This window comes from Grus americana, chromosome 11 (assembly GCF_028858705.1).
Source record: "Grus americana isolate bGruAme1 chromosome 11, bGruAme1.mat, whole genome shotgun sequence".
NCBI lineage: Eukaryota > Metazoa > Chordata > Aves > Gruiformes > Gruidae > Grus > Grus americana.
In genome coordinates, this window is record NC_072862.1 from 16698536 (window position 1) to 16720664 (window position 22129).

General features: G+C 66.4%; 4 protein-coding genes across 7 annotated transcripts; 3 read left to right on the forward strand and 1 right to left on the reverse strand.

Annotated features, from left to right (window-relative positions):
* Window positions 1-8314: 8314 nt before the first annotated feature.
* Window positions 8315-13537, forward strand: HYAL3 (hyaluronidase 3). Of its 3 annotated transcripts, none has more exons than XM_054838504.1 (4): window positions 8315-8343; window positions 11808-12737; window positions 12841-12930; window positions 13089-13537. In XM_054838504.1, the coding sequence occupies exons 2-4, from the start codon at window positions 11841-11843 to the stop codon at window positions 13437-13439; spliced, it is 1338 nt and encodes a 445-aa protein (XP_054694479.1). In that variant the 5' UTR covers window positions 8315-8343; window positions 11808-11840; the 3' UTR covers window positions 13440-13537. The 3 variants fall into 3 exon arrangements, with proteins under 3 accessions (XP_054694479.1, XP_054694480.1, XP_054694477.1); XM_054838505.1 differs by lacking the exon at window positions 8315-8343 and adding an exon at window positions 10518-10655; XM_054838502.1 differs by lacking the exon at window positions 8315-8343 and having other exon boundaries at window positions 10645-12737.
* NAA80 (N-alpha-acetyltransferase 80, NatH catalytic subunit) lies at window positions 8704-10635 on the forward strand. The gene is made up of 2 exons (XM_054838507.1): window positions 8704-8837; window positions 9908-10635. The coding sequence occupies exons 1-2, from the start codon at window positions 8729-8731 to the stop codon at window positions 10633-10635; spliced, it is 837 nt and encodes a 278-aa protein (XP_054694482.1). The 5' UTR covers window positions 8704-8728.
* Window positions 13538-13678: 141 nt separating the features above from the next.
* Window positions 13679-16675, forward strand: LSMEM2 (leucine rich single-pass membrane protein 2). Of its 2 annotated transcripts, XM_054838510.1 has the most exons (4): window positions 13679-13994; window positions 15140-15280; window positions 15365-15574; window positions 15658-16675. In XM_054838510.1, the coding sequence occupies exons 1-4, from the start codon at window positions 13973-13975 to the stop codon at window positions 15792-15794; spliced, it is 510 nt and encodes a 169-aa protein (XP_054694485.1). In that variant the 5' UTR covers window positions 13679-13972; the 3' UTR covers window positions 15795-16675. The 2 variants fall into 2 exon arrangements, with proteins under 2 accessions (XP_054694485.1, XP_054694484.1); XM_054838509.1 differs by having other exon boundaries at window positions 15137-15574; window positions 15658-15808.
* On the reverse strand, window positions 16232-20039 carry IFRD2 (interferon related developmental regulator 2). Its single transcript, XM_054838506.1, has 12 exons — window positions 19958-20039; window positions 19546-19662; window positions 19313-19397; window positions 19056-19180; window positions 18815-18972; window positions 18535-18585; window positions 18034-18203; window positions 17808-17913; window positions 17411-17548; window positions 17137-17265; window positions 16967-17062; window positions 16232-16861 (listed from the first exon to the last, which is right to left on the reverse strand). Exons 1-12 carry the CDS (start codon window positions 19983-19985, stop codon window positions 16781-16783), a joined length of 1284 nt encoding a protein of 427 aa, XP_054694481.1. The 5' UTR covers window positions 19986-20039; the 3' UTR covers window positions 16232-16780.
* Window positions 20040-22129: the final 2090 nt, after the last annotated feature.

Consider the following 22129-nt stretch of genomic DNA (forward strand, 5'->3'; position numbering starts at 1 on the left):
GCCCCAAGCTGCTGCGGACCAATAGCCAAGTCTCTGGGGCTGCAGGAACCCATGCCAGGGGCTGTGCAGAGGGAGCTGGGTGGAAAAGGGACCCACCTCCCCATCCATCTGGGCAGCAGGAGGAGAAAGGCAGCAGTGGGCAGGGAGGGGGGCTCTGCCTGGTCCTAGGGACTCGGCAAGCTAGACCTCACGGTGACACACATTTGAAAGGGTCCAGTGTCAGCATTGCCCTGCCCAAAGGACCGGTCAGGTTGGGAATCCCACCTTGGCCACGCTCTTGTTCTGGTCGTGCAGGTGCAAGAGCAGCGGCAGCAGGCTGTCCCACACCTCCTTGTTCATCATCTTCTTTTCAGCGCCCACCACAAGCTCCATCGTGTTTTGGAAGAGACGGATGGAGAACTCCCGTATGGTGTCCAACTCCTGGGGGAGGAGGGGAGGAGGACCTCAGCCCCAAGCCCATGGCGAGCAAGGGGCTGACATGGAGATGGACATCCCCATGAACGGCTGCATGCAGCCCTGCAGAAAGGTCTGCCCGGGGGGGCTAGGGTCCCCGGGGCTGAGGGCCAGAGAGGGAGACCCTGCGGAGGGCTGGGGGATGCTGCCAGGGCAGGGTGCACATCGGTGGGGCTCAGCACACCTGCCCCCATCCTGCCACCACCGTTTCCCCTGCAGCAGGCAGGCCAAGCCAGGGTGAGCCCATGCGGGGGGTTTGGGACGCAGCACAGAGCAGCTGAGGGCAGCAGTGGGGTGTAGGGGCTGCAGGACAAAGCGTCCCCCTGCAGAGCACAGGGGCTGCAGTGGGAGGCGCAAACGGAGGTGCCTGGTGAGGGGGCACGGGGCTCTCCCCCAGCCTTACGTTGCTAAAGAGCGGACGGAGCTTGCCAGCCAGCGGCAGGGCGGTGAGGCTGGCCGTCTTCCTCTCCAGCAGCTGGAGCATTTCGCAGAGCACGGGCAGGGCCGCGGCAGTGGCATCGTCAGCACCCTGTAGCTGCTCCATGACATACGGCAGCAAGACGAGGGTTTTCTTTGCCTGCGTGAGACACGTCACCTCCTTTTTGTAAAGCAGCAACTGATCGCAGGGGTGAAAACCCTCTCCACGAACACCAGCCTCCCCGCTGGCTTCTTGGCAGGCAGCATGGCTTACAAGGGCAAGGTCCCACAGACAGGGCTCACCAGCGCGGCCACGGGAAGAGCGGGGCGCAGAGGGGGAGGACAGACAGCGCTGGTTCCTTGACAGCCCCTCGGCCTGCCCCCGTCTCCACCAGAGCCCCTGGGCAGGCTGGTGGGCCACCGGCACCACCTGGAAAGCTGCCCATGCTGCCAGCAGCCCCCTGGGGCTCAGCACCCCACGGCCAGGCTCTGCAGACCCTGCACTCCGGCTCAGACCCCTGCCAGGACGTGTTGGCAGCAGGAGCCCGTTCCCCTCGGCACTGGTGCCTCTCCCCTTGCACGGCACAGCCGTGAGGCAGAGGGCCGGGGAGGCAGGAGAGCTGGCAGCAGCTGGCACAGCTCCTGAAACTCAGAGAAGCCCGAGCTGCCACATTACCCACCGCCTGCCGCTCCACCCCGGGCTGCTGTCCCGGCTGTGCCCTGCTCACCATGTCAGGCTTCTTGATGAGCGTGAGGATGCCCCTGAGTGCCAGGCTGGGCATCCCCAGGCACTGGCTCTGCAGATATGTGGGGAAGATTTCCAGGACACGGTCCAGCTCTTCGTTAAGGTCTGTGCAGCCCAGCATCTGAAACACACGCAGCAGGAGCTGGTGAGGTACGGTGCTGGCTCTAACCATCAGCTCAGGGAAAAAATGCCGGGGCAAGACCAAGCCCGGACAGAGGCAGCAGGGATTGCGGAGAGCCCCTGTGCCCCACACCACATGGGACTGGTTGCTCATCTGCTCCTCCACGGTACCAACCGGAGCCCACCCACTGCCCCAGCTCCTCCCGCAGTGGTGGGCATGGGAGAGCCGAGCAGTGGAGGGAGCTTGGAGCAGTGCCAGCAGGCTCACCTCAACGAGGAAGGCCATGGCGATCATCTCCCAGGTGGGGTCCTCCACAATGAGAAGCTCTGCCAGATAGCAGAAGATGGCGGAGCGTAGGGATCTTGGGGTCTTCATCATCTCCCTGGCAAGGGGAAGGAGGCATCATCAGGCCTGAGCCAGGCGGGCACATCTCTCTGGGGTTTGCACCAGTCTGGACATCACCAGTCTGCAGCACTTTTTCCAAGCAATGGGGACCCCCTTGCCATCAGCCCCAAGAGAGGGGGTTGCGTGTGGTGCCTGGTTCCCAAGGAGCGGGGAGAAGGGGCTCTCACCTGGCCACAGTGACCACTCCATTGAGGTGGGTCTGGGTGCTGAGCAGAGCATCCCAGCCACCCTGTGCCTCGATGGCCAGCACGTGGCTCTCAAAGCCCATCCTGCAGAGCAGCATTCTCATGGACTGCACTGCAGACCTGCACAGGGAGAAATGCTCAGCTCCCTCTGGCTTGGCACCGGGTAGCTGGCAGGGGTGAGAGGACAGGGGTGGAGCACCTGATGGGAGTGATCAGGTCCTGTTGATGCTTGCTCCAGAAGACGTGCACCTCCTGCAGCATCAGCTCCGTGGTGAACGACACTTGGAAAAGCAGTGCCAGGAAAAGCTGGGGGAAAATCTCTTCCACCACCTGCTTCAGGCAGATGGACTGCAGGAGGATCTCACTTATTGTCCTGGCTGCCTGCAGAAGACACCCATCCACCGAGATGTCCCCGCACCCCTGGGAAGGTCAAAGCTTGGGGTGGGCAGGGAAGCAGGGGGGCCCTGGACAGCTGAGAGCAGCGCTGGAGGTCAGCAAGGCCTCATCCAGCAACTCACAGCCAGGGAGAGGATGCGTGGGTTGTCCTTGGTGGAGATGGAGGTCTTGCGCAGCGACTGCTTCATCAGCATGCTGACCAGCTCCTGCAGCGCCTTCTTCGCAACTGGGGGCTCGGAGAATATCACCTTCCAGATGGCCATGGCGACACTGCGGGGACCCAGGGCTCTGTCAGCAGGGACACCTCGGAGGATGGCCGGGCTGAAGTCCCTTAGGAGGGTCTTGGGGCCACTCTCCCAGTGTGAGAGGAGCCCCAAAGGCTGGCGGGCCCCGTACTCGCTGCACATCGGGGAGCACTGCAGCAGGCTGGACACCACCTCGCTGGTGGATTTGTCCATCAGCAACAGCAGGGCCTTGTGCAAGCTGTTGAGGGCTGCCACCAGCCTGATGGAGGGAAAGTTTCTGTAGATGGCCCACATGATGTTCAGCACCTGGAGGGGAGACACGAGTGGGAGTGGGGATGTCAGCAGGGTGAGCGCGGCCGTTTCCCCATCTCCCACTGGCAGCTGCTTCCATGCCCATTGCAGTACGCCGGCTTGAGACGGTGTCAGTGCTGGCCAAGCATGTTGCTGGGGGAGCAACGGTCCCCCGGTGGGCTGGAGCATCAGCCGTGCCACCCACGGGCTACTCACCTGCCCTGGCTGGAAGACAAAGTCTGCCACAAGGACGTCCACCATGTGGGCAGCCACTTTGATGCTGTAGGCTCTTGGGTCTCTCAGGCTCTTGATGGCCACGAGGATGATGTCCACCCGGTCGGAGGGCTGGAGGTATTTTGTGAACATCTGCAGGATGAAGGAGCAGAAGGGAGATTTGTCACCTAGAGCGTCACCCAGAGCATCTCGGCTGTGCAGTGAGAATGGAACGCAGAGCCAGGCTGCACTAGGGAGGAGACGGACGGTGGGGGTCAAGCCTTGGCCTTGTCCCTGCTCAGGAACAGTGTGAGCCTCCATCGTCCCCATGTGCTGGGTGTTCCCTTCACTCATGCTGACCTCCCTGACCGGGAGCCAAAGGTGCTTCTTACCAAGAAGATTTTGCTGGCTTGTCTGGTTTGCAAAAACTGCCAGATCTGCCTTGCCTGCGAGCTCTCCTGGAGCTGCTGCTGCACCGAGTCATGCAGCCAGGGCCACCTTCCTGGGGAGGAGAAAAAACAGGGTGCTCAGAGAGAGGGTGCAGACCTGGAGGTGCAGTCAGAGTGTCAGGCTGAAAAGTCACTGGCAAAGAAAGAGGACACCCAGACAGGTCCAGGGAGCAGATACCCAGGGAGGGTTCAGGGCTATTGCAAGTGGGGAAATGGCTTTTCAGACTGCAGGTGGGCAGGTTGGATCAGGCTTTTGCCAAGGAGAGTGGCCCCTGGCTGCCCATGCCTGGGGGGACCCAGCCTGACACAGCTTCTCTTACTTCTCTGCTGCAGGATGAAGGTGTGCAGGTTCTGGAGAGCTTCTGCAGCCTCCTGGCGGGTCCCCTTGTCCCTGCAGGTGCAGCAGAGGATGAGCTGCCCCACCAGCTTCCCCATCATCGTAAACCGATGTATCTTGGAGCACTGATGTCTGAGGATTACATCTTGTGCAAAGCAGGGGCAGATCTGGGGGAAGAGAGGCAGCGCGAGCACGAGGTGAGCCCCAGCTGCTCCCAGAGCAGCCAGGCAGCAGCCCGGAGCAGGGCAGGGCTGCCAGACCCAGGTTCCTGCCGGAGCCCAGGGCAGCCCTGCCCTGCCCTGCCCTGCTCTGGGAGACAGCATGGACAGGACAGGGGCAGGGCAAAGCCTCCTGCTCCTGACCTCCTGCTGACGGGGTGCCCAGCCTCCCCAGGAGGTGTCGGGGCTCAGGGGCACAGGGACAGGGCTGCCCAGACGAGGAGCTCGGTACCTGCGGCAGGGGGTAGGTGGTGATGAAATCGGCCAGCCTGGCAACCCGTGCCACGGCCCTCTCCTGCACCGCTGCCAGATGGGAACTGGTGAAGGGCAGCAGGAGCTGGGAGGAGAAAAGCTGCTGGTGTGCCCGGGAAGTGGCACGGCACAGCACAGCACGCCAGGCTTGCTCCAGGGCAGTGCCTGGGATGGGGCATGTGTGCTCCTTGCCCCTTGCAGCAACCTGCTGCGGCCAGGCAGGTCGCTGCATCCCACTCCTGCTGCTGCCTCTGCTGCCTTCCACTCACCATCCCCCAAAAAACATCCTCCCACCCCCCACCCAAGGAGTCCAAGGCTTTGGGGTGACCACCTCCCTGGGGACCTGTGGTGGGGGCTCTGGGATATGGCCTGTGGTGAAGCTGGAGGGGGAAAGCCCCAGCACTGGGCTCCCCTTGCCAGATAGGTGGGTCCATCTGGGAGGGAGTGTTGGAGACGGGCAGCAGGCAAGGCTGCAGGGGTTGGTGGGCTGGGGCAGGAGGAGAAGGGGCTCTGGCAGCAGCAAGAAGGCAGGGGGCTGGTGGAGGGGGCATGGCGGAGAAGGAGGGACATTCCCTGCCCCCTCCTTGCACCAGGTGCTGGGGGGGCACGGCTCAAGCCGGGGGTCACTGCCCATGGGGACCCTGTGCCAAGGCCAGACCTGCAAAATGTTCTGCAGCTCCAGGATGCCAAGGGTGTCAGCGCTGTGTACCAGTGCCTGCAGCATGCTGTCCATCGCATCCAGGGTCTGCAAGGGGGGACAGAGTCTTGGGGACAGCCCTGGGAGCCTGGCAGGGGTGACAGCCGTGGCCCTGCGGTGCCCAGGAAGGCGCCTCAGGGCAGGGGAGCTCCCCATGGTTCACCTCGTGACATACCTTGGAGTAGAGGGAAGTCTTGGGGCCCTGGGGCTCCTCCTGCGGAGGCAGGTAGAGGGTGCTGCAGAAGCAGACCTGGAGGAGGCTGGTGGTCTCCTGTAGAAGCAGCCCTGCTCTGCTGCAGGGACAGAGAGGTGCTCTTCAGACCCAGCAAGGAGGAGGCAGACCCCAGGGTTGGAGACCTGGGCTGATCCCCATGCCGCAGGGGACATCTCAACCCCCCGTGACACTGACAGTTGCCTTTGGAGGGAAAACCCCATGGAACCCCCTGCCCTGCTGTCTGCCTTCCTCTTGGACTCAGGACTGGGGATGCCCCCCACCTAGGACCGGTGCCCTCAGGGCCACCCAGCACCAGGGAGGCCAAGCTGGGTGCTGGGGCAGGTACCTCATGGAAGTGATGGCCAGCATGGCTTGCTGCCGCACCGTGGTGCCCAGGAGGGCAGTGGGCTCCTCTTGCAGCAGCACCTTGGGAGCACAGGAGGTTGGGAGGGGTCAGGACAGGACAGTCTCTGCCCAGCAAGAGTCTGCGGGGCTGGCAGAGCCTGGGTGCCCCCATCCTGCCACCCCCTCCCCACCCAGCACCCAGCAGTCCCAAGCCCCATGTCGGGAAGGGCTGTGCCCACCACAGAGCCACAGTCTGGCCGGGGGACCTGCAAACATCATTGGGTCCAAGCACCGGCTCCAACCAGGCCACCCAGGTGGCTTTGGAGCATCTCCAAGGATGGAGACCTGGCACAGCGCTCATCCGCATGCCCCTGCCCAGCCGAGCCCTCTCCTCCCCCCAGGGCTGTGCCGCTGCCCCTGCCCCTGCCTGGCTGGCTGTCCCCTCACCTTGATGGCCTCCACCACCTCCAGCTGGCAGAAGTAAAGTACATCCCACACAGCAGACTCCGTGATGGTGGTATTGCAGATGGTGCAGATCGAGGCCAGAAAGTTCAGCTTCTGGGCCTCTTCCTGCCAGCCAGGGAGAGGACAGATGGGCAGACAGTGCCAGGGGGAAGAGACAGCTGGGGGCGGGGGGGGGGCTCCAGCACAGCCCCTGGCAGCTTCTGAGCACGGGACGGGAGCAGAAAGATCGGCTGGGAGACGTGGGTGCAGCCTGGTGGAAGTGGCCACAGATACCTTTGGTCTGGTCCTGAGGAAGGCTTGGATGACTTTCAGGGCATTCTCTTCCTCCCTTGTCACAGCCAAGGTGGAGTGGCACGGGTCTGCCCGAGAGAGAGCAGGCAGGGCTGGGGGGCAGGCAGGGGGCAAAACCCAAGCCCTCTGCCCAGCTCCTGCAGGTGTCACCAGCCCTGGCTCAAGGCTGGGACACTGGTTTCGCCTGCGCACCCCAGGGATGAGGGCGCGATGCTGGGGGGCAGCATGGGGAGGGGGCCCCGGCGTGCCCAGGTGAGGGATGTGCTGGCACTGGGAGGCAGGGGGGTCCCTGTCTCGGGATGCTGTAGCGAAGCTGGCTCCCTGGCCGCTGCACCGTGGGAGCCCCGATGCCAGCCTGGCTGGGGGATGCGAGCCTGGGACAGGGCAGGGTGGGCAGCCCGCAGCGCCCACACACTCACCCGCCTGCAGTGGCTGGATCTGGCACGTCTGGTCGGGCTTCAGCCTGGAGCTGGGATTTGGGACAGCTCTCTCCTCCTCCCAGGCCTCCCTGGGGCTAGCAGGGGGTATCCTGCGGGAAGGAGGGAGCAAAGGAGGAAAGGGGTGAGGGGGACCCCGTACCCCCCAGGGACGGTGGGGCAGAGGTGGCTGTGCCTGGGGGGGGGTGGTCCTCGCTCCCACCCTGTCCCAACACCGTCCTCCCAGACTGTGGGGGCAGGACCGGCTGACACGGGGTGTCACAAAGCGCCCCAATGTCAGCCCCCCAGTGCCCTGACCCCCCAGGACCCCTCCTGCTGCCCCAGAGCCCCACGGACCTCTCCTTGCCCCTGGTGGGGGGACGGCACTGATTCTCTGCTACGAAGCTGGGCTTCATCTGCATCGCGGGCACCATCGCTCGCCGCAGGGACTCCTGTGTCCCCCGTGCCCTGGCTCCGGGGGCACGGTGCCGCCGCCACCCGGGGCCGGGCTGAGCCGGGGAGCAGCCCCCGGCACACCGAGGCTCTTCCCCACAAGGCTGGAGAGGAGCTGCCCTCGCTGGGAAGCCGGTGAGCACACAGGGACACCGGACGCCTTCCCGTGCGCTCGGCCGCAGCCGCACTGATCCGCGACTGTTGGGGTCGGCTGGGTCCCCCGGTTACGGTTGCCGCGGTACGCGGGAGGGTTCCACCAGCCCCCGGCTGGCACGAGGGACGAGGGACTTCCCCCCGGTTCCCCTCCCCGGGGCTCACGGCCCCGCCGGACCCAGCCCGGGCTTGCCGAGCCGTACCGAGGGGGAGCAGGGGCACCGGCCCCGGGCGCTGGGCGGCGACGGTGCCCCGAGGGCGGTGTGGGTACGGAGGGGTCGGTGTGTGAGGACGGGCGGGAGGGGGGGCGAGAGGCCCGTGGGCAGCGGGAGCAGCGGGGGCAGCGGGGGCAGGCCATAGCAGCAGACCCGCCAGACTCCCCGCTGCAGCTGGGCGCTGGGCACCGGGCACCGGGCACCGGGCATCCGTCTTCGCCGCCCCGCCGCCCCGCGCATGCGCACACGGAGTGGGGCGGGGCCCTAGCCTCCGGCCGCCAGGGGGCGCGGTTGGGACGCCAAGATGTGGCGGCGGCGGAAGTGAGCGCTCCGCGGCGGAAGTGGCGGCGGCGGGGCCGGCAAATCGGTACGGGTGGGACGGGGCTGGGGGAGTGGGGGGAGAAGGAGGGGAACGATGGGAACGACGAGGAGGAGAGGGGTCCGGTAATGGGTCAGTGATGGGTTAATGGTGGGGTCGGCGATGAGATCCGTGATGGGTCAGTGATGGGTCAGTGACGGGGTCAGTAATGGGTCGGTAATGAGATCAGCGATGGGGTCAATGGCAGGGCCGTGTGTTCGGGAGGCGCCGCCGCGGGACGGGGGCACTGATCGCCTGGGTGCTGCCGGGCCGGGCTGTGCACCACGCGTGGGTGCGCTGTGGTTTGGAGTGACGGGGGGTGCCCTGTGCGGGGGTGCAGTGTGGTTTGGGTGCCGGGGGGGGGCATGTGGGGCCCTGGACAGACGTGTCGTTCATGGCAGAGAAGCAGAACCAGGCGCTGCGGTTGGTCACGAGCTCGGGCTGCTTCCTGCCGCGCTGCTGCGCAGGCACCGAGGGCACAGGAGCTGGCAGCAGCGGGCAGGGTGAGTGCGAGCAGCGGGAGCAGCGGGAGCAGCGGGCAGGGTGAGGGCAGGGCAGACTGGGCAGCGGGCAGACTGGGCAGCAGGCAGGGTGAGGGCAGGGCAGACTGGGCAGCAGGCAGGGCGAGCAGCCCTGCATCCCTGGGCGGGGGCTGGAGAGGGGCAGGCACAGGGTGGAAATGGGCACCAGGGTGGGCGAAGCTTGGCAGGGTGCTGCAGGCAGAAGCAGGCAGGAGGGCAGGCATAAAGGGAGCTTCCCCCTGCACCTGGGGGGGCCCCCCAAGTGGAGAGGGCTGCTGGCGGGATCCCAGCCAGGGAGACAGAAGGAAAAGCATCAGCTGCCTGAGGGTGCTGGTGGGGCCTTGGGGCACTGACTGGCCCCCGAAGGGAAAAGTGCGGGCTGAGCTGGGAGCTGGGGGTCTTGGAGCTGGGGGGGTGACATTGAGGGGCACCCTGAGGGTGCAGGGGGCAGGCCAGGCTCTCCCCACCCCCAAGACGGGGAAGCAGAGCAGTTTGCTCAACCCCAGCTGATAAGCCAGCATGGCGTTTCCTCCTGCCTGCTGCCTGCGGCTTCTCCTTCGCAAGGGGAACAGCCACTGGGCTGGGAGAGGGTCCCCGCTGCGCACCAGTTGTAGTAGGGGCTTCCTGGCCCCTCGTGGGCTGGCTGGGGTCTGCTCATCGCCGTGGCGCTGTAGCCCTCTCTCGCTGGCTGGGGACACGAGTGTGATGAGCCAGCTGGTCTCAGGCAGGTGCCCAGGTGGCAGGAGGTGGTGGCAGGGCTGGGGAGGGGGCAAGGCCAGCCCTGTGCCTCCTGTCCCTGCCCCTCTGCCAGCTTGGCAGTGCCAGACCTACCCGTGGGTCTCATGGCACGGGTGCCTGGAGCCAGCACCACGTGCCACTTCCCCACCATGGTGTCGTCGTTCGACCTCGGACCCGCCTCTAATCCCTCCGAACCCATCCGGCCATGCCACTGGGGAGCCGTGCATGCACCAGGGCTGGTGCCGGGATGGGAGGGAGACACGTGGTCTGTACCCTGCCACCTCTAAGCTGTGGCCTGCTTGGTCTCCTGTCAGTGAGAAGAATGGGCTCCATGTCGGAGGAGCTCACCCTGGTCCCCCTGCACCAGAGGCCGGAGCTGCTGGAGGCCTGCGCCAAGCTGCTGGGCGAGGAGTGGGGGAAGAGCCGGGCATCGCGGCTCCACACGCTCCAGCGTTCCTCGGACGCCTTCCCCACCTGCCTGCTGCTACTGCGGAGCCGGGGCCCCGCCGAGGCCCCCACCGCCCAGGAAGGTCCCTGCCAGCTCGTGGGCCACGTCCGGCTCTCTCGTGTGGCCAGCCGTCCCCATGACCTCTTCGTGGAGAGCGTCGTGGTGGCCCGGGCACTGCGGGGCCAGGGCTACGGGCGGCGGCTGATGGAGGCCACCGAGCGGTGGGCCCGGGCCCGGGGCTTCAGCTGCCTCCACCTCACCACCCACGACAAGCAGCATTTCTACGCCCACCTGGGCTTCGTCCTGGGCGAGCCGGTGCAGAGCGTGGCCTTCCTCAGCCCTGCCATACCTGCCAAAGTGCTGCGGCTCTTCTCCACCCCTCCTGGCACTGCCACTGCCGTCACCACCAGGCCGAGGGTGCCCTCCACCCCGCCGCCTCACCTCCCACCCCCCGCCGTCCCCCCGCCACCCCCCCTGCCAACCGTTGTCTGGGCAAGGGGAGTCTTGGCTGAGAGCAGTGGGCAGAAGCTCCTGGAGACCCCCCACCGTGACGCCAAAGGGCTGCCTATCTTCTGGATGAAGAAGGACATCTGAGCGGCCGGGGCCCTGAGCTGGTGATTAAAAGCAGTGCGGGCAGCAGCTGCCCGCCCTGGTGCTGCCTGCCTGCCTGCTATTCTTCAGGGCTGGCACCAGCTCCCCCAGCCTCCCCAGTTTACCCTGGCCCCATTGCTGGGGTGGGCTGGCAGGGAGACGGTCCCCATGCCCTGCCCGGGCACGCTGGCTCCACTCCCACGTGACCCCCAGCTCACCTGGCCCTGGGACCACCAGTGTGGCAGGGAGCCAGGCCTACCTCAGGCAGTGGGGCTGGGAGTGGTCCCAGGAGTGCCGCCCAGTCCCACCAGTGTCTCGTCCACCCAGGGGACTCGCTGTGGGGCGGCTGGGGCTGACGGCACGCTGTGTCCGCCAGCATGGCTGTCACTCTCACCGCTGAGCAGCCTGGGGAAACTGAGGCATACTACGGCTGGAAGGGCACCAGGGCGAGTAGGGCAGGGTGGTGCGAGCTGCAGGGTCCCCTCATTGCACTGTGAGGGGGGCAGGCGGCCCAGCCATCCCTCTCCTCCTCCCCCCCCACCCCCCCGAGGCAGCCGGCGGCAGCCAGGGCCAAAGGCACGGTAGCGGGAAGGTCAGGGAGAGCGGCTGGGCCCCGCGCCGGGGGATTAGTGCTGTCCTTGCTGCGTCATGCAGCCCCCGGGCCCATCCCTTGTCTAATCCCCTCGCCCCAGGCAGCTGGCCGGCACCGGGCAGGGCACCCGGCCCCCTCTGGCTCTGCCTGGGCTGGGGTGGACGGAGCTGCCCCTTTGACTCCATCATGCCTCTTGGGGGGGCTCAGCCCCTCAGCAGGGCACCTGGCCTGGCTCGGCCCTGCTACAAAATAGGGAAGAGGGGGTCACAGTGCCCCCACTACAGGCAGGGGTAGGAGCTGGCAGGGAAACTGAGGCACTGGGGTCAGCAGCTTGCAGTGCCACAGCAGAGCCATGCCATGGCTGTGGTGGTGCAGGCAGGGGCTCTGGGCACCGCGGTGCAGCAGGCAAAGGTGCCCGCTGGCAGCACTGAGGCAGGAGGTGTCTGAAACCCCCAAGTTTGCTCCGTCCCGTGGGATTTTGGGGTGGGCAGCACATGCCTGTGGGACAGCACGGCCCCGGTGGCTGATTCTAGCCCACCACCTGCCCTGCCACCTCATGCCCACCACTCTCCTTTCCCCGCAGGGTGCCGGCCCCGCAGGCAGCCGGCGACGCAGGATGGTGCTGGCACTGGCACTGTGGGCCTGCCTGGTGCTGGGCATGGCCGGCGGGGACAGCCCGGCACCGGAGCCCCTGGTGGGCGGCCAGCCCTTCGCTGTGGTGTGGAACATCCCCACTGGCCGCTGCCAGCGCCGCTTCGGTGTAGGGCTGCCCCTCGGCGACTATGGCATCGTGGAGAACCGGGATGGCCGCTTCGCCGGCCAGAACATCACCATCTTCTACAAGAACAAGTTTGGGCTGTACCCCTACCTGTCGCGGCAGGGCATCCCCCATAACGGGGGCATCCCCCAGCGGGTTCCCCTCAGCGCCCACCTTGCCAGGGCAGCTGGGGACATCCGCCGCCTTCTGCGCCCCGCTTTCCACGGCCTGGCGGTGGTGGACTGGGAGGAGTGGAGGCCCCTCTGGGCCCAAAACTGGGGGGCCAAGCGGATCTACCGGGCGGCCTCGGAGCAGTGGGTGCGGGACCAGCATGGCCTCCTGCCAGCGCGGCGTCGGCTCCGGCTGGCCCGGCGAGAGTTTGAGCAGGCAGCGCAGGCTCTGATGGAGGAGACGCTTCTGCTGGGCCAGACCCTGCGCCCGGGGGGGCTCTGGGGTTTCTACCGCTTCCCCGACTGCTTCAACGGCAACTGGGCCAAGGAGGCCAACTACACCGGGCAGTGCCGGCCGGCAGAGGTGCAGCGCAACAACCGGCTGGGCTGGCTCTGGGCCGCCTCGGCCGCCCTCTACCCCAGCATCTACCTGCCACCGGCGCTGCCGCCTGCCCTGCGCCACCGCTACGTGCACCACCGGCTGCGCGAGGCCCTGCGCGTGGCCGCGTTTGGGGCTGACGGCCTTCTGCCCGTGGTTGCCTACTCCCGCCTCTCCTTCCGCCGCTCGCCCCGATTCCTGGAGCCGGTAAGCGCCACGGGGTCAGGGTGGCGGAGTGCCGGGGGTCCTGCTGGGTGCTAGGACACATCCCGTGCCCCCCAGCACAGTCACGTCTCTCTCCCCCCGGCAGGCTGACCTGGTGCACACCATCGGGGAGAGCGCAGCGCTGGGTGCGGCCGGTCTCGTGCTCTGGGGAGACATGTCATACTCCCACTCGGCTGTGAGTACGGCCCCTCGCTGCACTGGGGCAACAGAGCCGGCACGTGGTGGGCAGGCATGGGATGTACGGGACAGCCATGTCCCCTGTGCCCACCAGGGAGGGGTGGCTGGAGGGACCCCAGTGCCAGGGCGGGTTCTCACTGGTTGTTTCCCCCCCAGGAGAGCTGTGCCAGCCTGCGCCACTACCTCGTGTCCACCCTGGGTCCCTATGTGGCTAACGTGACGGCGGCAGCCCGGGAGTGCAGCTATGGGCAGTGCCACGGGCATGGGCGCTGTGTGCGCCGGCAGCCCCACGACCTGGGCAGCCTCCTGCACCTCGGCCCTGGCGCCAGCCCACTGACTTCTTTCCGCTGCCACTGCTACCACGGCTGGGCCGGCGAGGACTGTGCCCGACAGGTCCAGCCCAGCCCTGCCACCTCCTGCCTGGCACCCACCCACGCTCATGATCTCTACGGGCACAACCTCCTGCCCTCTGACACCTGCCTACCACGGGGCACGTGGGGCTGGTGACCAGGGCTGGGGACCACTGTGGTCCCCTAACCCGGCAGCACTGCTACCCAGCACTTCCTATGGTCTCGTTAACTTAAATAAATCCTCCTGGCACAGCTGGCATGGTCCCTGTGGGCAAAGCTGGGAGGGGGGGTGCTCCGTGGTGCCCCCAGGCTGGCCGCAATTGCTGTTGCTGCTGAGAGGCAGCAGAGCCCCCAGTTTGGCTCTGGCTGGGCCCACCTGTGCCTCAGTTTCCCTGCACAGGCTCAGCCCTGATCCCATGGTGAGCTGGCAGCCCCTTTAACCTGGGAAGGGGGCACGGGGCACCGCCACAGGCTGCTCTCCCTTTGCCATGCTGGCACCATGCTGCCGGCAGCCCTGACTGCACTGCCAGGCCCCCCTCCCCACAGCTATTTTTATCACCCCCCCCCCAAACGTGTTTCTCACTGTCCTATTTTAAGCGGTGCAGTTGGCGCACCAGGAACCCAGCGCCTGGCTCCCGGGGGCCCCGCGCTGCCTCGCTGCCCACTCACGCTGCCCGGGCACAGGGAGCCATGCCCAGGGAGGCTGGAGAAGGTAGGCTGGGGAGCGAGCTGGGGGCTGGCGGGGACTCTGGCACCCTTGGGGGGGACCAGGTAGCATGGGACCATGGGGTTGGGATGGAAGCAATGGCCCGACACCGGGGGGCTGCGGGCAGAGATGCCTGCCTGCGGAAGGAAGGGCTCCTGGAGGGCTGCAGGCGCAGGGCAGCAGGGTTTGGGGACGGGGCAGGCAGCTGGCTGGCACAGCCCCCCGCACCAAACCTACACGACCCGCCGTGTACCCCAGCCAGGGTGGAGGAGTGGATGCACGGGTGATGGGGGTACCCATGTGCCAGTCCTCGGCCAAAGGCAGGGCCCTGGGGAGGGTCCGGGGGGAACCTTGGGCACCAGCTGAGGCCCCCCCAGCCCCGATGGCAGCAGCACGGCGCCATGCTGCCCTGCAATGCACCCCTGACCCTGGGAGGGATTGGGAGTGGGCACAGGGCCATCCTGCCCTGTTCCACCACGGGCACAGCGCCTGGGCCCTGCCCGCTGCTCAAAAACGCACAAATGCCTAGAAGAAAAATCCTTTCCCTCTATCCCAGCATGGGCATGGTTGCTTCCCAAGACAGTGCTGGAGCCATGCCTGCTTCCAAAGAGCCCCCTCGCTCCCCTGGGGGACATGCCCACTTGGGCAGTGGGCAGCAGGGTCCCCGGGCACAGCACACACCCCACATCTCTCTCTGTGCACCCCTAAGCAGCACATGAGTACGGTGCCCATGGAACAAGCCAAGTCGTGCCGCAGGCTGGAGCTGGCACTGCCCTGCCCCTGCCCGCCGGCTCACAGCTGGCCCGGGGTAGCCCCAGCCAGCCCCGTGGTGCCCTGGCTACCCAGGCCAGGGGGGTGGCACATTCCTGCCCCCAAGCCAGGGCCAGATTCCAGCCCCACTAACGAGGCTCTGGGATCGTGGCCACCAGGCACCCGCTAACAGCTCCAATGACAGCACCAGGGCTGGGGGTCACAGCCAGCGCTCGCCCGCCCATGGCCGCAGGGCTGTGCCAAGGAAACACCGACCTCGGCTGCCCGCCCTGGCAAGCACTGGACTGTCATCAAAGCCGGGGTCACCTCCGGGAGGGGTCTGGTCCCCACAGGGGCTGCAGGCAGGGCCCACGCTCACCCTCTGCCTCTGCTCCCAGCAGACAGCATGGGAAGGGCTGAGGGGGCTGCGCCAGCAGAGCCTGGGGACCCTGACAGCAGCGAGCCTGGAGCCATCAGCCTGCGCCCCGTGGAGTCCATCAGCGACCTGCACTGGGCCTCCGGCGGGCACAAGGGCGCCGAGGGTGAGAGCGGGCCGGTGGGGGGCCCATGCCAGCCCCGACCGTGCTGGCGGCTGGGCTCTGACCTCTTCTCTCCCCTGCCCGCAGGCAACGGCCCGGCTCCCTCCGGCAACCTGCACCCACCCCCGCCTCGGCCTGTGCCCTCCGGTCCCCCGCCGCTCCTGCCCACCCTGCGCCCCATGCCTGCTGCCAGCCCCTGCCCCTGCCTCAGCCCCGGCCACCCCCTGGTCCTGGCCCTGCTGGGGCTCCTGGCGCTGGCGAGCCTGGTCCTGGCCACGCTGGCCATCTACCTGAGTGGTACGTGGCACTGGGCAGGGTTGGGGGGGCTGTGGGAGAGCCAGGCGGCCCGTCCCCAGCTTGTCCCTGTCCTCTCCCCACAGTCCTGCAGAGCCAGTCGGTGCGTGCGCTGGTGCAGTGGCTGGAGAGCCAGGAGGACGCCGTGCGCCAGCTGCGGGCAGCCAGCAGGCAGCTCTGGGCTCACCTCAACGCCAGCGCTGAGCCCGGTGGGCACCACTGAGCTCTTCCTCTGCTCCCAGCCCCGCCACAGGCACCAGGCCACCATAGGAAGGGACACCGGGCAATCCTAGCACCCCCCCATCCCACCTAGACCTGGCAGCATCACCCCACGGGGTGGGGGGTAATCCCAGCCCCAACCCCAGGCTGCGAGAGAAAGGGATGGGGCTGCAAGGACTGGCACCCGCCCCAGTGACAGCCCTTCCTCTTCACAAGAAGGCAGAAGGCACCCTCCAATTAGCCTTTTAATTACCTCCTGTAATCAAAGTCTTAGAAAATCACCACCATAGATACATTCCCAGGGCAGCAGGCATTCCCAGCTGGCGCAGCCCCATGCCTGCCTGGGCAGTGGCCCCCGAGGCTGCACGGGGACTCGCCTGCTGTGCCACCCCCCTGCAATTAATTTCCCACAAGAGGACTATTTCATATAAAGCATGTGGCCGGAAAAGGGCTCAGAGCGGGCAGCTGGCAGAGCTGGGCAGCGCTTGCCACCCCGCACCACTCTGCCACCACCCCTGGGTGCCAAAGCGGCTGTGGAGGCAGGGGCCATGCTGAGGGCAGTGGGGGGAGCTGGGGGGTCGCTCCTGCTGCAGGCATGGACCCCGGGGCCAGCTGCCCTCCCACCCAGCCCCTCAGGCTGCGCCAGGCCACCCCAGTGCCCCTGTGGGACCGGGGAGGGGGGACATGAGTCCTGCAAAAGGGGCTGTGGGAGCCCTGTGAGACCCCCTCCCGCCGTGCCATGCAGAGCCCCAGCCGCAGAGCAGGCACACAGCCGCACGCCACCAGCTCCCCCCGGCTCTTCTTTTGTCTTGCTTTTTTTTTTTTTTTTTGGTTAAAAAAATAAAAGAGGGGGCAGCCCCCGGTGGGGCAGCTCCAGGCATTAAATACTCTGCTGTACATGAATAAAAGCCCGAGGGCTGGGGGCACCTGCCCCTCACAGTGCTGGGTCTGCAGTCCAGGTGGGCTGGGGGCTCTGCCCCCCTCCGCCCATCACAGCACATCCGCCCGCTTGTCCCGCACCCGGCTCCGGGCTTTTGTGCGGGCTTTGAAGGCAGCTGAGTTGTAGAGGTGCTGGAGGGGAGAGAAGGAGATGGGTTAGGGGGTGCTCCCTCTGCCACCTCCCCACCGGCACCCACGGCACTCAGGCACTCGGCCGGAGCCCACGGCAGCACTCACCTTCTCGAAGCGGGAGACCTTGCTGGCTTTCAGAGCAGCCGCATCCAGCACCAAGGGGGGCCCAAGGCCGAATATCTCCCGTAGCAGCTCATTGTTCTGCAGAAACAGGGGCCTGTCAGCATCCGCCAGCACCAGCCTGTCACCCCCCGGCACGACTGCCCGGCCCCTACCTGGAGGTGGTGGCAGATGCCAGAGCCCAGAACCTCTTTAAAGACTTGGTAGGTCCGTTGGCGTGCCCAGCTGTCCAGGTACATGCACTCCAGGCCAAATCGGATGGTCTCCTCCTGGTACTCCCCGCTCTGAGCGGAGAGAGGGGCATCAGCAATAATCTGGGCACCAGCCCTGTGCATCCCCCGGTTCTCACAGAGGGGAGTCGCCAGGCAGCTGGGCAGCAGCCACACAGCCAGGGGCTCGGCAGGGAAGGGCACCACCAGCCTCTGGTACCTCGATGAAACGCAGGATGTCGCGGAAGATGGAGCGCTGCTTCCGTCGGTCTGTCTTGGCTCGGTACTTGTTGCTCTCGGTAGCCAGGACCTTGAGCTGGGCTCGCAGGAACTCTGTATCTTGGTGACACAAGTCCTCCTGCCAAAAAACCAGGGCAGGTTTGGAGGGGACGCAGCTCTGGGCACTGCCCACCGCTGCCATCGCTAGGACAGCACTGGGGGATCACCGGGGCCAGCCCCTCTGCCTGGGCACCTGCTGGTGACACAAGCCTGAAGTCTCCCAACACCGCCAGTGCCAGCTCAGCCAGGACACGGGGAGGGTGCCTGCACCGGCAGCTCCCTGCTGCTCTGCTGCCCACCCACCCGCTGGCTCCTGCCGCTGCAGCGCCCCGCTGTACCTCCATGTCCTGGGCCAGCTCGAAGACCAGTGCGATGGTTTCCCCGGCCAGGATGCGCAGCGTGACGCTGCTGCTGGACAGCAGCGGGAGCAGCTTCAGCCAGCGACTGGGACAGGAAGGTGGGAGGGCAGTCAGCAGGGGCAGGCACCACCCCAGGGGCTCCCCCCCCGCCCCCAGCTGGCTGCCCCACACCAGCCCCTGCACCCCCCCCCCATGCCCAGCTCACTTGTCCAAGACACTCTTGATGTGAGAAGGGGGGCAGATGGTGAGGAGCAGGGACCACGACTGGAGCGCGCTGCAGTGCAGAGGGCCGTGCTGGGCGGGTGCCGAGCCCCCCTCGCCTGTGCTGGAGGGGCTGAAGACAGTCTCCAAGCAGGACAGGCATGAGACCAGGTCCTGGAAGGGGGAAACCCAACCATCAGGCCACAGATGCCAGGAAGATGCCAAAGCTGAGCCACGCACTGGAGACTGAAGGGGACCCACCCGGCCCAGGGGCACCAGGAGCTTCCTGGGGCAGGAGGGACCCCTCTACCCGGACACCCCATCTCTGCATGGTAGGCTTCCCTGCCCCAGCTCAGCTCCAAGCTACCTGGGGAAGGGGCATGGGGACATCAGTGACACTCCAGGCCCCTTCCCCAGCTCAGCTCCAAGCTGCCGTGGGTGGGTGGCACGGCAGCCCTGGGGGTGCCCTCTGGCAGGGGTACGGATTACACCCAGGTGCAGTTACCTCCAGGTCAGCAGCAGCAATGTAGCAACACACGCCCAGGGCCATGGCACACTGAGGAGAGGTGTGGGGAAAAGCCAGTCAGAGGAGGCAGCGTCGGGCCAGATCCAGCACCCGCCCAAGGGGAAGCAGGGTCAGGATGCCCCTGCTTTACCCCCCCACTCCCCACAGCACCCAATCCTGCCACTCTCCCGTGACTGCAGGGGCCCTCAAAGGCATCGCCTGGGCTCTCCCCACCAACGAGGTGCCCCCCGTGCCCAGGAGGAAAGGGACCGGGCCTTACGCTCTGCCGGGCGCTGGGGCTGGCCATGCCATCTGTCAGGATGCTGATGAGCAAGGGCTTCAGGCTGTGAAACATCTCTTCCCCCTCTGGGCCGGAGCCCATCTGGAGGCAGAGGAGGGTGAGGACGGTGCCTGCCAGCGCCTGTTCCTCCCCTTTACCTGCGGGCAGCATGAGAGACCTCCCTCAGACACCGGTCACCGGCCCTGCCACCCCCAGCCCCAGCACCTGCCTGTGCCCAGACCTTTCTTGAGACACTTCTCCAGGGAGTCGGTGAGCGTGAGGCGGCGCTCCAGCAGGAACTCGGAGAGGGTTTTGGAGGAGAAGGCCACGCGCAGGCTCTGCAGTGCCGCCTGACGCATCTTGGCGCTGCGAGAGACCGCGGGAGGTCACAGGGCGGGGTGGCCCGGGACGAGGCATGGCCCTGCCTGCAGCTGGCAGCGCCCGCAGGGACGGGCAGCGTGCCGGGCGTGCCCACGGGGGGTGACAGCCGCTCCTCACCTCTTGTCCAGGAGGTTGTCCATGTGCTCCTTCAGCCTGTCCTCTGCCTCCTCCTCCTGGCACGGCTCAGCCGCCACCTCGCTCCCTGCCGGGACGGCACCCACATCACAGAGGTGCCCGGGCGGGAAGGTGGGGGGGCCCACGGGGTGCGGGGGGAACGCAGCAGCAGCGCGGCCGCCCCCGGGGACACAGGGAGGGGGACGCGGCGGAGCGGGGCAGCCCCCGGGGCTCACCTGCGGCCTCCTCGCCGGGGCTGGCCCCCTCGCTGGCGCTGCTGCAGTGGCTCAGCACCTCGCTGCCGGCCTCCTCCTCGCTGGCGGGCGAGCCCGCCCGGGCGCTACCGGGGCCACCTGCGGGGTGGTTGGCGACAGGCTCCCGTCAGCCCGGCCCCGGCCTCCCCGGGGGAGGCGGCGCGGGGGCCGCCGAGGCGGAAGCGCGGAGTCTGTGCGGGCCACGGGGCCTGTGCGGCCCCCCGTGTCCCGCTGCCGGGAGGGTAGGGCGACCCGACGGCCCCGCGGCCCCGCCATGGCGTGGCGTGGCGTGGCGTGGCGTGGCGCGGCGCGGCCCTCCCAGCCCGGCCGTCCCCAGCCGCCCTCCCCGGTCCGCCGCCTTCCCGCCCTGCACCGCGCCCGGGACCCCACTCACGGCGCGCCGCTCGGCGGGAGCGCGGCATGGCCGGCGCGCGCGGACCCCCACGCCCCTCCCTGGGCGGGAAGCCCCGCCTCTTTTCCCGCCTCTGGCCCCGCCTACGAGCCCGCCCACCGCCGCGCGGCCCCCTGGGAGCTCCCTTCTCCAACTGCGCATGCGCCCCGGGCAGGACCGCGGGCTCCGGCTGTCGGCGCGCGCCGGCCGGCGGTGATGCGGGATGGGCTTTGGGCTTTGGCCTTGTGCCCGGCCCCGGCCCCTGGCCCCGGCCCCGGCCCCGGCCTGCCCCTGCCCAAATTCCTGTCCCTATATCTACCCCTGCCCCGTCACTGCCCCCGCCCATGTCCCTTCTCCTGCCCCTGCCCTGCCCAGTATAAAATTGTATGAGCTGTCTTAAGACACACGTATCTATAGTTTACGTTGTATACTGCATAGTTCTGGCTCAGTAGGCATGGCTACAGGACCCCAGCTCGCTGCGAGGAGGAGGAGCACAGCGCCGTCCTGAAGGATGAAGGCCACCCCTGGCCTCCCGAGATAAGGCCGGCACCTCAGCCCTTCCAACACCTCCTGGAGACCCTCCTCTTGCCTGGCCTCACGGATACGTACCTGTAGTGAGAGCGACTCCAGGGATGCCCGGATGAGGAAAGAAGGGTGACACCGCCATAGAATTGCAGTGGCTTTACATAGCGGGGGGTGTGAGTAGGGGACTGGTCAAACCATGCTGTACCCCAGCGCCTGGAGGGTGTGAGAGCCATGTGTCACACCACATTTGGGGTGCCCTGATTTGGCTGGGACACCCCATGAGTGGCAAATAAAGAATGACTCTTGTTCTTGCTTTGGTGTCCTGGCCTCGCTCCTCGGGCTGCACAGGCCAGGTGCGAAATGCTCCTGACACCTGTCCCTGCCCACAGCCCTGCCCCTGCCTGTACCCCTGTCCCTGCTGCTGGTCCTGTCCTTTCCCCTGTCCCTGCCCATAGCCCTGCTTCTGTCCTTTTCCCCGCTCCTGCCCCACTCCTGCCCCTGCCTCTATTTCTGCTTCTGTCCTTTTCCTGCCCCTGCCTGTATCCCTGCTCCATCCCTGCCCAAATACCTGCCCCATCACTGTCCCTGCCTGTAACCCTGCCCATATCCCTGTCTGTCTCTACCCCTGTGTCGTGGTTTTACCCCAGCTGGTAGCTGAGCACCACGCAGCCACTCGCTCACTCCCCCCATTGGGATGGGGCAGAGAATTGGAAGAGTAAAAGTGAGAAAACTCATGGGTTGAGATAAAGGCAGTTTAACAGGTAAAGCAAAAACTGCATGCACAAGGAAAGCAAATCAAGGAATTCATTCCCCGCTTCCCATCAGCAGGCAGGTGTTCAGCCATCTCCAGGAAAGCAGGGCTCCATCACACATAATGGTTACTTGGGAAGACAAATGCCATCACTCCAAACACTGCCACCCCCCCACTTCCTCTTCCCCAAGCACCTTATAAACTGAGCATGACGTCATACGGTATGGAATACCCCTTTGGTCAGTTTGGGTCAGCTGCCCTGTCTGTGTCCCCTCCAAACTCCTTGTGCACCCCCAGCCATCCTGCTGGCAGGGCGGTGTGAGAAGCAGAAAAGGCCTTGGCTCTGTGTAAGCACTGCTCAACAGCAACATGTTTATATAACAAAAACATCCCTATATTATCAAAGCTGTTTCCAGCACAAATCCAAAACATAGCCCCATACTAGCTACTATGAAGAAAATTAACGCTCTCAGCTGAAACCAGGACACCCTGCCCACATCCTTGCCTGTATCCCTGCCCTGTTGTCCCCCAACACTAAGGATGTCACCATCCCTGCTCCTGCCCCTGTCCCTGCCCCATCTCTACCCCCTTCCCTGACCCCGACTGCACCCCATGCCCACCCCCACCCTTATGCGTGTCCCTGCCTCATCCCTGCCCGTTCCTGCTCCCTCTCCCTACCCCCTGCCCATCCCTTGTCTCTGCCTGCCTGCCCCTGCCCGGAGTTTCCAGGCCTAAGTTTCATTTTTTTGGCTCTTCCTAGTTTCCCGGGATGACCCAGCTCAGGCGAGCAGGGCTACCCGTGGGCACCCACTCGGCGGCACCCGGGCTGCCCACGGCCCCGCGTGGGGAACGGAAGGCAACGGGATGGTCCCCGCGGGCGCCCCTTGCACTTTCGTTTC

Bases quoted from the DNA above. Each gene is read 5' to 3' on its own strand.
- NAA80 (XM_054838507.1), top strand. From the start codon at position 8,729: ATGGCAGAGAAGCAGAACCAGGCGCTGCGGTTGGTCACGAGCTCGGGC. The intron at 8,838-9,907 runs GTGAGTGCGAGC...GTCTCCTGTCAG, and splicing joins AGCTGGCAGCAGCGGGCAGG to TGAGAAGAATGGGCTCCATG.
- HYAL3 (XM_054838502.1), top strand. From the start codon at position 11,577: ATGCCATGGCTGTGGTGGTGCAGGCAGGGGCTCTGGGCACCGCGGTGC. The intron at 12,738-12,840 runs GTAAGCGCCACG...TCCCCCCGGCAG, and splicing joins CGCCCCGATTCCTGGAGCCG to GCTGACCTGGTGCACACCAT. The intron at 12,931-13,088 runs GTGAGTACGGCC...TTTCCCCCCCAG, and splicing joins TGTCATACTCCCACTCGGCT to GAGAGCTGTGCCAGCCTGCG.
- IFRD2 (XM_054838506.1), bottom strand. From the start codon at position 19,985: ATGCCGCGCTCCCGCCGAGCGGCGCGCC. The intron at 18,973-19,055 runs GTCTGGGCACAG...TGCTGCCCGCAG, and splicing joins GGAGAAGTGTCTCAAGAAAG to GTAAAGGGGAGGAACAGGCG. The intron at 18,204-18,534 runs GTAACTGCACCT...TCCCCCTTCCAG, and splicing joins TTGCTGCTGCTGACCTGGAG to GACCTGGTCTCATGCCTGTC.
- LSMEM2 (XM_054838509.1), top strand. From the start codon at position 13,973: ATGCCCAGGGAGGCTGGAGAAG. The intron at 13,995-15,136 runs GTAGGCTGGGGA...CTCTGCTCCCAG, and splicing joins GCCCAGGGAGGCTGGAGAAG to CAGACAGCATGGGAAGGGCT. The intron at 15,575-15,657 runs GTACGTGGCACT...CTCTCCCCACAG, and splicing joins GCTGGCCATCTACCTGAGTG to TCCTGCAGAGCCAGTCGGTG.